The 12,649-nt window shown below is 40.1% G+C and overlaps 2 protein-coding genes across 3 annotated transcripts in view; both read right to left on the bottom strand.

Annotated features, from left to right (window-relative positions):
* Nucleotides 1-4,766, bottom strand: part of grm2a (glutamate receptor, metabotropic 2a) — a 33,816-nt gene extending 29,050 nt beyond the window's left edge. Inside the window, exon 1 of the mRNA XM_086086768.1 lies at nt 4,190-4,766. The gene's annotated coding sequence lies outside the window, so the exon portion shown is untranslated. The remainder of the gene's footprint in view (nt 1-4,189) is intronic.
* Nucleotides 4,767-7,860: 3,094 nt separating this feature from the next.
* tex264a (testis expressed 264, ER-phagy receptor a) overlaps nt 7,861-12,649 on the bottom strand; it is a 60,888-nt gene continuing 56,099 nt past the window's right edge. For both annotated transcript variants that reach the window (XM_086086839.1, XM_086086838.1), the window contains one exon: nt 7,861-8,494. In XM_086086839.1, coding sequence (XP_085942965.1) covers nt 8,127-8,494 — 368 coding nt within the window. In that variant the 3' untranslated portion in view covers nt 7,861-8,126. The remainder of the gene's footprint in view (nt 8,495-12,649) is intronic.

The following is a 12,649-nucleotide window of genomic DNA, read 5'->3' as shown; positions in this document are numbered from 1 at the left end:
AAGACTCGGACAAAGATGAAGAAAAAAAAAAAAAAAGTAAGAGCTCCCTAAAATGACATTGTGTGCACGCGGACAGAAAGACGGGCCTTGAGTGGGCGGGCTTGTTAGAGGGAAGGACAACCTGCTGCTGTCGCCGAACGAAATGTCACACGGAAGACATGAAGCTGAAACGCGGCAACGATTGAACATTTCCATGTTTGCTTGTGGAATCAAACTGGGTCAATGAATTCACACCAAATGAAACTCTCACTCCGTATACCGTATAGATCATTTCCTCTTGAGATTCGGTTAAACCTCTTTGGTTCCCTTGAAAGGCGCTCTATCAATCCAAGTTCATTATTAGCGCACTTAAACATTTATCACCCAAAAAACGGGACAATCTATATATTTTAATACAGTTGCTAAAATGTTTAGAAATGACGCAAAGGAGCAATGATGCTGATTTGCTTTAGTTGCTTAATACCGAGTTCAGAATCAGATTTGATTATGACTCAAGTCTAAATGTATTCTTCCCTCAAAAATAACTCAAAAGTACAGCCAATCCCTGGCAACAAAAGTGAGTACACCCCTAAGTGAAACGGTCCAAATGGAGCATTTTTTTCCTCCCTAGTGTCATGTGACTTGTTAGTATTACACTGTCTCAGGCATGAGGAGGTAGAAGGTGTGTTCAATTCGGTATAACAGCTACAACACCGGAATACTATTGGAATATGCATGCGATTTGTTAGCACATTTATGGCGTTTCGCATTGTTTGTTAGCATTAAGCTAAACAGACCGTCGTTATGAAAAGCTATGAGGTCGCTTTGAATTTGATTTTAAATTATTTTGTTTGGTTTGACAGTATCTAAATCTGTAATTGAGATGTTCAACAAATGTCAGCGAAGACCCAGCATCCTGTCAAATACAAACAATCCCAAAACCAGGTCATTGTGACACTTTCTGTATTAAAAAAAATTAATAAATAAATAAATACTTTTCTCAAGTTCATTCTGTTCCGCCTGCGGCCAACTCACCATCAAGACCAGCAAGTGCCTCCCAAAAATAAAGTGCGTGACCTTTTGTAATAAGACCAAGGATACAATTAGCGACGAGTGACCTTGAAGTTGTAAACGTATCATCATACGTCTCCTCCTGGTCGCCATGGTAGCCACAGTACTCAACTTCTCCAATCCCTCACTCCTGCCCCCCTTCAGCCTTCACCACCTGGAAAAGGGGGGAATCCCTTGCACGCCTCCTCCTCCTCCCAGGAGCCCCATCATTCCGCCTTCTTCATCAAACATTCATCCTCTGGCTGCGTCTCGCGCAGATCGTTACCGCAAGAAGCGGCACGACTCTCGACCGTGTGATGGATGGCTGGCACTTTTGTTTCTGAGGGACGCACACTTTTTGATTGTCTTTTTTGTTTTTTTGCATAATTCATCATGTCTAAACTCTTTCACTCATCTTTGTGTTTTTTTTTGTTTTTTTATCAATAGAAATGATGTTCCTGGAAGTCACTGTAAGGTATATTATCTTGTCAGAGCATTTGGAATTGTCATCATGGATCATTGTGAATTTTAAAGTGCACTGGGCTTCGTTATTAGCTTATATTGCCGTTTTTCACACGCAGTAGTCATTTTGAAATGGTTAAGCAAAACGATAAAAGTGTTGTTCAGCTTTGGCGGAGGTCGGAGCGAGCTAGGCAAACTTATCGTGTAGCTATATGGTCATTGTAGAATGGCTAAAATACATATTTGCTTTGTTTTTCACAAAATTCAAAGTATTTTATTCATAAAATGACCTTTTTGAATAAAAAACAGCTACTGGTGACTTTGTTTTGACGACGTTAAGTTTTCTCATGTTTTCCTTGCGTCCCTTTTGCCGTGTCACATCTACTCGTTAGGTTCGTTTCCACCTGTTCCCCTCAGCCCTGCTCCTTCTGTCTACCAATCAGCTCCCTCCTCCAGCTGCCCATCTCTTGTCCAGGTGTGCCTCGTTGTCTCGTTAGTTTGCTTGTGTTTCGTTCCCTGGTGTTTCTTTGTTACTTTGACCTTTGCTTTTTTTTTTTTTATGGTTAATTTTGTTTTTCGTAATTCCACCTGCCTTTTTTTGTGTGATTTTTTTCCCCCTTTAGCTTGGCTAGAGAAAAAAAGACACTTTGCTTTAGATTATTTTGTGGCAAATTAGTGGGGGAAGAAGTTGGAGATTCTGGGTTTGAGCCTCGGCTCAATTCCTCCGGCTTCCTCCCACATTCCAAAAGCATACATTTACAAACATACAATACATACATTTAAGACTTTTAAATGTCCATAGGCGCAAGTGGGAATGTAAACGGTTATTTTTCAATAAGTGCCCAGTAATGGCCTGGCGGGAAAGTGCTGATTGAGATTTGCATTTATTTATTTAATACCCTTGTTCTTCTAAATATCCTCATTTTGTAATATCACATTTTTAGAAGAGAGTCCAATGGAAAAGACCACTTTCTTGTGTTCTGCACTATTTGTTCCCCAACTCTAAAACGTGGCAGATATGCTGCAGCAAAAACAAACATCTGCACAATCCAGCTCATTCAATACGCTGCCATTTGGCAGCTATGAAGCGATGGATCATACTGGGAGCGCTAACATTATGATGACCTCGTTTAATGTATATCTTAATGACAGTGTCAATTAAAAGTGAGTTTTAAAACAGCTCCTGCATTCATTCTTTGCGTATGTGGTGAGGGGTGGGGATTACGGAATGGAGTGTTGCAAATCGCCCCCCACAAAAAAATAAAAAAAATAAATAAATAAAGGACGGATAGTTCAGTTGTATATAACTTTTAAGTACAATATATTTGCAATTATTATTATTCATAGTTCATTTTAAAGAATGATCCATATATCTCAAAATTGCATTAAAATTACATGAAATGATCAGTACTCATCCATCCCTAATTAAAATTTAGGAATAAAATCTCAAGCCTGCTACTGCATTTCAGCTAATCGTGAGGTGTTTGGTGTAAAAAGTTTGATCTGCTCGACATCATCGCTCACCATTCAATGCTACAGTTGCAGGCAGAAGGAAACTCATTATAAGGAAACCTGGCGCACACATGTCGAGTAGTCATTCACTGTCAGCACGCGCGTTACTTTGAATCCAGCAAACAGACTCGGGTGTCATTCATCGGAAGCTTTCAGCACCTTCGCACCTCACCTTTAAGTGTAAGTGTCTTTTCTTTTCAGGCGGAACGTTCTCACTGGATGTGTGAATCCTAATTATTGTGTATTTTTTCAGTTCATTTGTTGTTGTTGTTGTTTTTACATAATGCTTATTGGAGCATGAACACGCTTGTACATCAATGTGAGGATCTGTCATTGACGACAGCAGATGTTGCGTGGGCATCAGGTGCACAATACAGCAATAAACACACACGTGCAGTCAAACGCAGCTCAATAGGATCGCCTCCATCAATGCATTATTGTAAAGAAACCTGCACACGCAAATGGACAAAATCAGCTCAAATAAGTTCCCGAACGGAAGCTGTTGCCATTTGTAGAGTCAAAAGAAACAATATGGGAGGGATTTGTTTACAGGTGAGTGATCCTTCAAGACAAACTCACTGTACTTGTCAAATGCAGCAACAGGTGACAAGGGAGTGTGGTGTTTTAGGGCGGGGCGGGGGGCTTTCACATGATGCCCCACGTTTAAATAATTCTCCATAATCAACATCTTGCTCGCCATCAGTCCCGCACAGATTGCAACTTGCAATCCTATGGATTTGTGAATGACGATTCAAAGCAAATGATTTGCTTGCCGCAGGCTTGTCTTTGTGTGTATTTTAAACCTGATCAACCATTTTCCTATGCTTGTGTTCCATTTTTTTTGGTGGGGAAGGGGGGGGGGGCATAATGATTTTATGAGCACTTTAACTCCTTAGCCTGCAACATATATAATTTGTAGCTATTTCCCCCCTGCAACACACAAATTGCTGTTCAAATCTTCTTAAAAAAAAAAAAAAAATACAAAAAAAATATTTAATGAGTTTATTTAAAAACAAAATTTAAGAGAAAGATAAAAAAATACAGTATACGCATAGTCCGAAATATGTATCGATACGTCATGAGAGAGTGTAAAGAAGCTTCACCAATATCAAGAATCAATGGTCGATATGGCGAAGTTAGCCAAAAGACAAAACGAAGACAACATTGAGACTTAAATTCTTCTTACCTGTGCGGGCTTCCTCAGCTTCCAGCGGGCTGGACGAGCAGCGCTGAGCCGGCGCACATCCTCCGGAGCGCCCTCGGACGTGCGGAGTGAACGAAAAGGTGGAAAGAAGGAACGAAGGAAGGCGGGCCAAGTTGAGAGAACGAGTAGGAGACAAGAGGAAGAAGTCGGCGCGTGTGGCTGCGTCGCTGTCCGTGGTGCTGCACACGAGCGCCGCCGAAGCTCCTGCAGCCTCCTCCGAAGTCACATATCACCCTCGACCCGCAGCAACATCGACGCCCACTTCATTGATCCCGCACCGAGGGCGGGGAACAGGAACAGCCCTTTTTTTTTTTTTTTTTTATAAATAACACCCGAGTTGGGAATTGAGCTGTTATATTGCGCGTGTAGGAAATTCTACCTGTTACTCCGCAAGCTGCTGAATTGATCACTTCTAGACAAACGCGAGGCGGACTGCAGATGAGCGCACCCGGCAAGCTTGATGCAGTGGGGAGATCATCATTCCAAGTGCAAACTAGGTTGCGGTGTAACATTTAAAGCTCAGAACGCAACGAGTGTACTTGTTTCGACTTGCAAAGTAGAGAGCGAGTCGCCCCCCCCCCCCCCCCTGTTTGCGCAAGGATAGAAAAGAAGCTCTCTTTGGAGACTGCACTTTTTCTTTTTTTCTTTTTGAGCTCCACAAACGTGTTGTGACACGTCACGGGAGAGTGCGAGGTCACTCCCCGGTGCACGCAGGGGTCGCACGTCTCACCCTCCCGCCAAGAACAACAACAAAAGTGTCTTCACACGCGCAGCAGTGGTTGGACGTCTGAAATGCGCACGGTCGGCTTTCTTCTCTTTCTCCACCAGAGATCTAATGAGATTAATATTTAACATCGCAGGGAGGCAATCATCTCCGTGCCCTGGAAGCTCCAAGACAGCCCAGTGGGTTTCACTATTAATTAAATCACTTGTTGGCCCACGATGTCATCAGCGCCTCTCCCAGACTGACTTTCATGTGTAGTAGCCTCAGGCCGGACTGGATGGACTCAAGTGAGGAGGACACATCACGTGGAAGGGAGATATGCAATGAGGACATGCAGTCAAGTGATTAATGAGGACATATAGTGAGGACAAGTTGTCTGGAGGAGAAGTAGGGAAGACATTTATCGTAGTTGAAGGGCACGTTGCATGTGTGGATTACATATCGAAGACGTAGTGGTGCCCGAAACAAGCGAGCCGATTTGCAAGTTTTGCACCGATTTTCTGACTTGAGAGCAAACATTTGAGATATAAAGCACTGTATGGTAGCAGTGAATTTAACGAGACTGGCGTCATAACAAGCAGCAGTTTGGCATAGTGAACAGTTCTTTAAAAGAGATGTATCAAGTTTGTTGTCACTCGGGGGCGGAGCCACGTGGTGGCACGTGACGACGTAGTGATAAAAGTGATTCTGTAGTGCAGATAATTAGTTGAAAAAACTTGAAATCTGGTCAACACTGTAAAAAAAAGTCATATTTAAAATAAAGGTTTTTTTTCACTCAGAAATTCTAAGGACATTTTACAAAGAGTGTTTTGAGTACATTTTAACAGTTTATGTCACTCTTGCTGTTAGCCACTAATACTGCATTGCTGGTGTGTCCAAAATGAGAACCAAAAACAAGTCTCTTGGAGGTACAAGGATTCCGCCAGACAATATACAATATACTAACATACAGCAGGAATGGCATGGCTCAGTCAACCTGAACTCAACCCTTGAGTTTTTGTTTTTTTTACTTAAAAATATTTAAACTGGTAAAATGTCCTAAAAACTCTTTTTGTAAACTTTACAATTTTTTTCATGTCAATATTACTTCTTTTTTTTTTTTACAGTGAAGGGGAAACTGAGATATGGTTGCACAAGTGTGCAAACCCTCATGGTCTCATCAGACCGTAACCCATTTCCCCAGCGTTTGGGCATTTTGTTATGGCACTTTTTTTGTTTTTAACTCATTTATATTGACAGTATTCATGTTTTTTTTTTTTTTATGCTAGAGCACACTGAAGGCTTTGATGCAGCCTCTGAACTGAAGAGAAAGCATGAAGCAACGGTAGTTATTACAAAAACGGCCAGCAGGTGACAGCAGAGTATACGAGATCAACCAGGGCAATGTTGCAACAAGCTCTTTTTGCCAGTGTTTTAAACAGATTTGTGATTAATGATGAAACTAAGCTATATTCTAATGCTAATTGCTGCAAAATTGAAACTGATAGAAATGTATTTTTTTTTCCTGATGAAAGAAGATACTCTAATCTTTCTTTTGGTAGGGTCCATTTTTATATAGCAACAGGACACAATAATCTGTGGGCCTTGCAAAATCTGTCCAAATCCAGTAAAACAGCCAGGAGCGAAGGGGGTTGCTTCAATAAATACCACAAAACCTTTTGAATGGGGGTGTGTAGACTTTTCTATATCCACTGTATGTGGTTAAAGATATGACGAGGACATGCAGCAAGGAGAATAACAGTGTGAAAATAAAACAGGAGATACTTAAAAAGCTTTAATGGCTAACATTTATCCCCATGAAACAACAGTGGAGCAACTGGTGACATGTCCTTACATTTTTAAGTGACTTTCTCAACCAAACTGCAGGATTATTTTTTTTAAAATCCAGACTTGACTGCATCGCAAGGATGAAGCTGTAAAATATGTATTTCTTCCCTCTTCCCAAATGTCAAAGCATTCATTCAAATTCGCACCAGGTCAATGCCAGACTTGCAAATTTGTTGCACTCCTACGGTATTAAAAGTAGCATTGAAGGAACATGAGCAAATTGACTTGGACCATCTTACCACTAATGGTTAAAGAGTAAGTCAACGTCCCTAGAAAAATCTTGACGATATGTTCTATGCAGATCCACTAGTCTAAATACGGTATTCTGGTTAATATTGCGTTAGTGGAAAATGAGTTGAGCAGCAAAATCCAGTAGTTGAAAAAAAAAAAAAAATCAATATCAGAAGGCGGCGATTTTGCCACTTGCTGTCGAGTGAAAATGACATCACAGTTGCTCAGTTCTCAGGTAACAACCAATCACAGCTCAGCTTCAGAAAACAGATGAGCTGTGATCGGTCATTAGCTCTGAGCAACTGTGATGTCATCTTCAGTCGACAGCAAGTGGCAAAATGGCCGCCCCCTGCTATGGATAAAAATGGCTGGATTTTGCTGCATAACTCATATTCAACAAATGTAATATTAATCAAAATGTCCTGTTTAAACTAATGAGGTCACATATAACATATTGTCAAGAAATGTTTAGGGTTGACTTCCCCTTTAAATACAATTGAATACAGGACCCTTTATTTCCCTATTTTTCAGGCTGTTGAACTGCTGTTTTACCTAAAAGAGAGAAAGTGGCTTAAAGTGAGCCAAATAAGCTCTGAGAGGCTCATCAGCTTCATCCGAGCAACAACGTGCGCAACCGCCGCTCACGCTGCAGCGTACCAAAACAAAAAAAAGAGCATTGTGTGATATATATTTTTTTTTTTACAGACAAGACACACTTCCCAAGTAATACACGACTTCATTTAGTTGAGCGCATTTCAATGTTTTATTATTACAGACACACGCATACACACAACCATGTGCTGTGCGTCATTTCCAACGTGTCGCAGCATCTTGGACTTAACGCTAAAAATAAAAGGGCTTAACAAACGAATACTGATGATTGAGTGTTCTCTTTATTGGACTCTACATTAGATACACCTGCGCAATCCAATGCCACGATGTGATGCCATGGTTTAAAAGAGGATGTTGTTTTAATGAGATTAAAAGTGTAACAAAAGATATCAAATGTGGCTTGACTGGGTTTGAATCCCGCGACATGGTAACGTGGTGACTGATAACCAGCAACAAGAACAACAACAACCGAGACGCTCTCTAGCGTGCCACCGTTACGTGGCTGACATCCCTTATCTCTCAACATCACTCGTCGCCGCCATCCCCCAAAGGCTCCTCCTTCTTCTTCTCCTCCCCCGCTGCCGCCTCCTCCTGCAAAAGTTCACCAGATTTCCTATCGCCGCCCTCGGGGACCTCCCCCTCTACCTGCTGCTTTCCCGCCTGCTCCTCCTGATCCATGTCGAGCTCCTCGAAAGACGAGCCGCTGGCCAGCGAGCCGTCCGAGCCTCGCTCGCTGCCGTCTCTGTGCTTGGCGTCGCCTTGCACGTCCACCACCTCCCTCAGAGGGAGGGACGAGGCCAAGGAGGCGGCGGTGGACGCGGCCAGGGACGTCTCCCGGCTGTCCCAGGGAACGCCGGCGCTTCCTGAGCTGGCGTCGCTGTGAGAGTCGGCACCTGTGGGGATGCGAGAGGATGGCAGAAGTGACCAAGTGATGAGGAGGAAGGGAAATACTGTTACACACACAGTGGTGACTATGTATTAGTGTTGACCCCCCCTCCCCCTTCCTCCCCAACTCATTCAAACACAAAAATATGTTTTTTTTAATACTTTTGTCCTTCACTCCCAAAAACACATTTATACGTTTTTTTTATGCTTAGAGCATAAAGAAGGCTTTGATGCAGCTTTGGACCTGAAGAGGTCGCTTAAAGCACTGGTATTTGTCACAAAAAACGGCCAGCAGGTGGCAGCAGAGTATAAGAGATCAGCCAGGGCCATGTCGCAACAAGCTCTTTTTCCCCAGTGTTCTCAACAGGTTTGTGAATAATAATGAAATTAAGCTATATTATAATGCTAATTGCTGCAAAACAGAAACAGATACAAATATAATATAAATATATATTTATTTTTTTTCCTGATAAAAAAAGACTCTAATCTTTCTCTTGGTAGGTTCCATGTTTTTATAGCAATAGAACACAATATTCTGTGGGCCTTGCAAAATCAGTCAAAATGTAGTAAAAAAGCCGAGAGCGAAGGGGGTTGCTTCAGTGAAAATGGCTGCAAGTGAATGAGTTAAAAAGCAGCGAATCAACGCACACATCATTTATAGCTCTGTCAAACGATTACATTTTTAAAACTAAATCATTGCACAATTTTCTGTAATTAATCGTGATCAATCACATTTTTCTACATTTGCTTCCATTTTTTTCTTCAGCGCTTGTGTAACAGATATTTACTTAAGTAAAATCATCAATTAGAAGTATATTTAGAATCAACATCTGTTCTAATAGCTTTGTATGATCCTTGAATAGAATACACTTTATTAATGCTTTTAGATTTATTAAATTAATTGGAGTGGAGCTGGGCAGTTTGTCTTACACGAATATTAGCTATTTCTATCTGTAGTCTAGAACATAAAATTAGCGATGTCCAATACCACACTTTTTTATTTCCAGACTGATACCAGTATGTGGCCTATATCGTTTCCTTAAAATAGCACAAAAATAATGGCAATCTTCTATTCTTCTAATTAGTTCCCAATCGTAAAACGGCCACAAGACGCGAGTACGAATACCTTGAAATAATGCTGAATATCGGCCCGATACGATATCTGGTATCGGTGCTTTTCATCGGAGGGTCATTATGACTGTTAATTCATATTAATGTATGCCTCATATCATCACATATTCAACAAATTGATGGATAACTAGTTTTGAAATCAGAAGCCAGTCAAAAATAATAATAATAATAAAAAAAAGAAACAATTTTTGGGTTATTTTAAAAGGGCGATTAGTAACAAAAACAATAATAATAATAAATAATTTTGGTTTACCTTTGTGGGCCACATAAAATGAGGTGGCGGGCCGAATCTGGCCCCCGGCCCTTGAGTTCGACACCTCTGATGTAAAGCGTGAAAAATACCAAAGGTTACAATGTCAGAACACAGCTTGTAATTCTTATAGATTTCCAATATGAATTTAAAATAAAATAAAAATAATAATAAATCACCTTCTATATCCTCTATTGGTGTAAAACAAAGATGAGACACATAAAGCATTTGTCTTTTTACACAGTGTATTTAAACTTCTGGTTTCAACTGCAAATGATGACGATCTTAACGTTTACATATATATACTTTTTTTTTCTTTAAAGTGACAGACAAAAACTCGAAAGCGTTCGGAGTTGCAGCCTCAAACTTGTGGAGAAGTCACATGCTGAGTAGTGACTAGTCCCTCTCTTAGTTTAGATGCCACACATTATTTCACTGCGCTACTCAAGCGCCGCCCGGACTCGCATCAGCAGGCGTTACAGACCAGAAGCAGGTGGAGTCGGAGGGCATTGCAGGCCGATCATGTGACTGTGCAAATGTCCGCCAGCGACTTGTACAGCACTGCATGCGGTGTTGTCATAGTGAGAGGCAAGCGAGGCAACAATGCTTAAGTGGCAATATGTTACTGAGGATTATGACGGCCATCATTTGACCATGTCACTACTTCCAGCTGCTCCCCCTCTGGGCACAAAGCTACACGCTCCCCTGTGCTCATCTTCTCTCTCATCCTTCCTCACACTGACAACCCACTTGACGCTCCTCTTCCTTTAGTTTTTGTATATACAGGGCCGGGAAAATGTATTTCTCCTCTCCTGAAATTTGTGAAAAAGTACTCGCCTCCCTTGTTATTCGTGGATTCACTGTGGTTAATCACATTTGTCAGTTCACTTTCAATGACCACAACCAAGCCTACCTGTTCAATAAAAAAAAAAAATCACCTAAATAGCTGCAACCAAATGTTATGGCATGATCTAAAGAAATTTAAGAACAAATGAGAAATAAAGTAATTGATATCTATGAGTCTGGAAAGGGTTAAAAAGCCATTACTAAAGATTTAGGACAATAGCAAACCACCATTTTTAATCGTAATTAATCGCATGACTGCAATAGTTAACTCACGATTTAACTCATTCACTGCCATAAATTTGTTTGAACTATTTCTATTAGTTAAAACTTTTTTTCTACTTTTGTTAACAAGAGTAAGAAAACCTAGAATTTTTTTATTGTACATTTAGAACAGATATAAAATTAGTGATTAATCGTGAGTTAACTAGTGAAGTCATGTGATTAATTACAATTACAATTTTTAATCACCTGACGCCTCAAATTTTTAATAATCTTTTATTTTTTTTCTTTTCTTTTAAAGAAAAATATTTTTAAAAAGAAAAAAAATTTGGGGCATCAGGCAATTAATATTAGTAGTCATAATTAAACGCATGACTTCACTAGTTAACTCACGATTAATCACAAATCTTATATCTGTTCGAAATGTACAATTATTTTTTTCTAGGTTTTCATACCCTTGTTAACAAAAGTAAAAAAAAAAAAAACTAATAGAACTAATTGTTAAAATGATTTTTTTGACGTGTATAGCCGTCAATGGCACTGAATGAGTTAATCGCTAATTTTATATCTGTTCTAAATGTACAATAAAATGTTTTGCCCCCTTCGTTTCATACTCTTGTTAACATAAAAGTGGGGTAATAGGCTGTATCTATTAGTCATTGATACAATAATTTCATAATAATTCATAAAATTTAGTTAAAATTAAGAAGATGCACTGTACTGTAAAAAACGAGTGATATTGATTTGTGTTGGTCATTTTTCTGCCACTAGATGGCATAATTGCATTTGTGAGCTGGTGACAGCTCAGTGCATTTTTCTTTTCATATTAAGAGCCATCTAGTCTTTAACATGAAGTAACAAATTTTATAAAAATTGTAAAAACAAACAACTTGTCCCCAGTTTCCATGAATATAAGCATCATTTTAAAAATGTTTACTGCTAAATTTTTGACATGGACGTGTCTGCTGAGTCAAGCTTTCCAATTTTAAATAAACTCAAAATGAACGCACTAATTTTGACACCCCTAATCCTAACAAACTCTTCCATTGGGCCAAATTATCTCCAGAGATAGTTTCTCATTTTTACTGAAAAATACAAATAGTTATCAGGATTATTTTTTCAGCTTGGGCCAAGTAAAATTATTTCCCCTCAAAACAACAAATCACCATTTAAATGGTCATAGCCTAAATTTATTTTCGTTTGATCTTGATGCTTTCACACTCCAGATGAATGTCACAAACACGGCACACAGTACAAAAAAAACAGTCATGTCCAGACTGTGTACCCATCACAACGTAACTATCACATGGGGTGTTCTATATGAGAAGCCCATTTGTGTTATTTATCAAGGGGCTGAGAAATGTTCTGTTGATTAGCTGGCAAGTCTCAACAGGAGGCGATGGGAGCGAACGCTCTTTGCTGAGGTGTGAATGGAACTTCTGATAAATGCGGATGATCGTCCCACATGGGAATGCCTCGGCAATACAAGGACATTTACGGGAAATAATGGCTCTGCTTAAGGATAATTGGCTGAAGATGCACCAGAACGGTGGATGACCCTCAAGCAGTCATAAAAAGGCAACCTGTGCTGAAGCTAGCTGGACCCTTCGATGACATTTGCCTAATTCCCTTGCTAAATTGAGCCCATCGGGATTATAATAGCTCAGAATCGAGAGGATCCTTTAAGTAAGCAATGTAAAAAGATCGGCGTTCACAG

The sequence above is a fragment of the Leptonotus elevatus genome, chromosome 10, assembly GCF_054856555.1.
Source record: "Leptonotus elevatus isolate MCC_2025b chromosome 10, RoL_Lele_1.0, whole genome shotgun sequence".
Classification (NCBI taxonomy): Eukaryota; Metazoa; Chordata; class Actinopteri; order Syngnathiformes; family Syngnathidae; genus Leptonotus; species Leptonotus elevatus.
The sequence above is the reverse complement of the archived record's forward strand: the minus strand, read 5'-3'. Positions and strand labels throughout refer to the sequence as shown.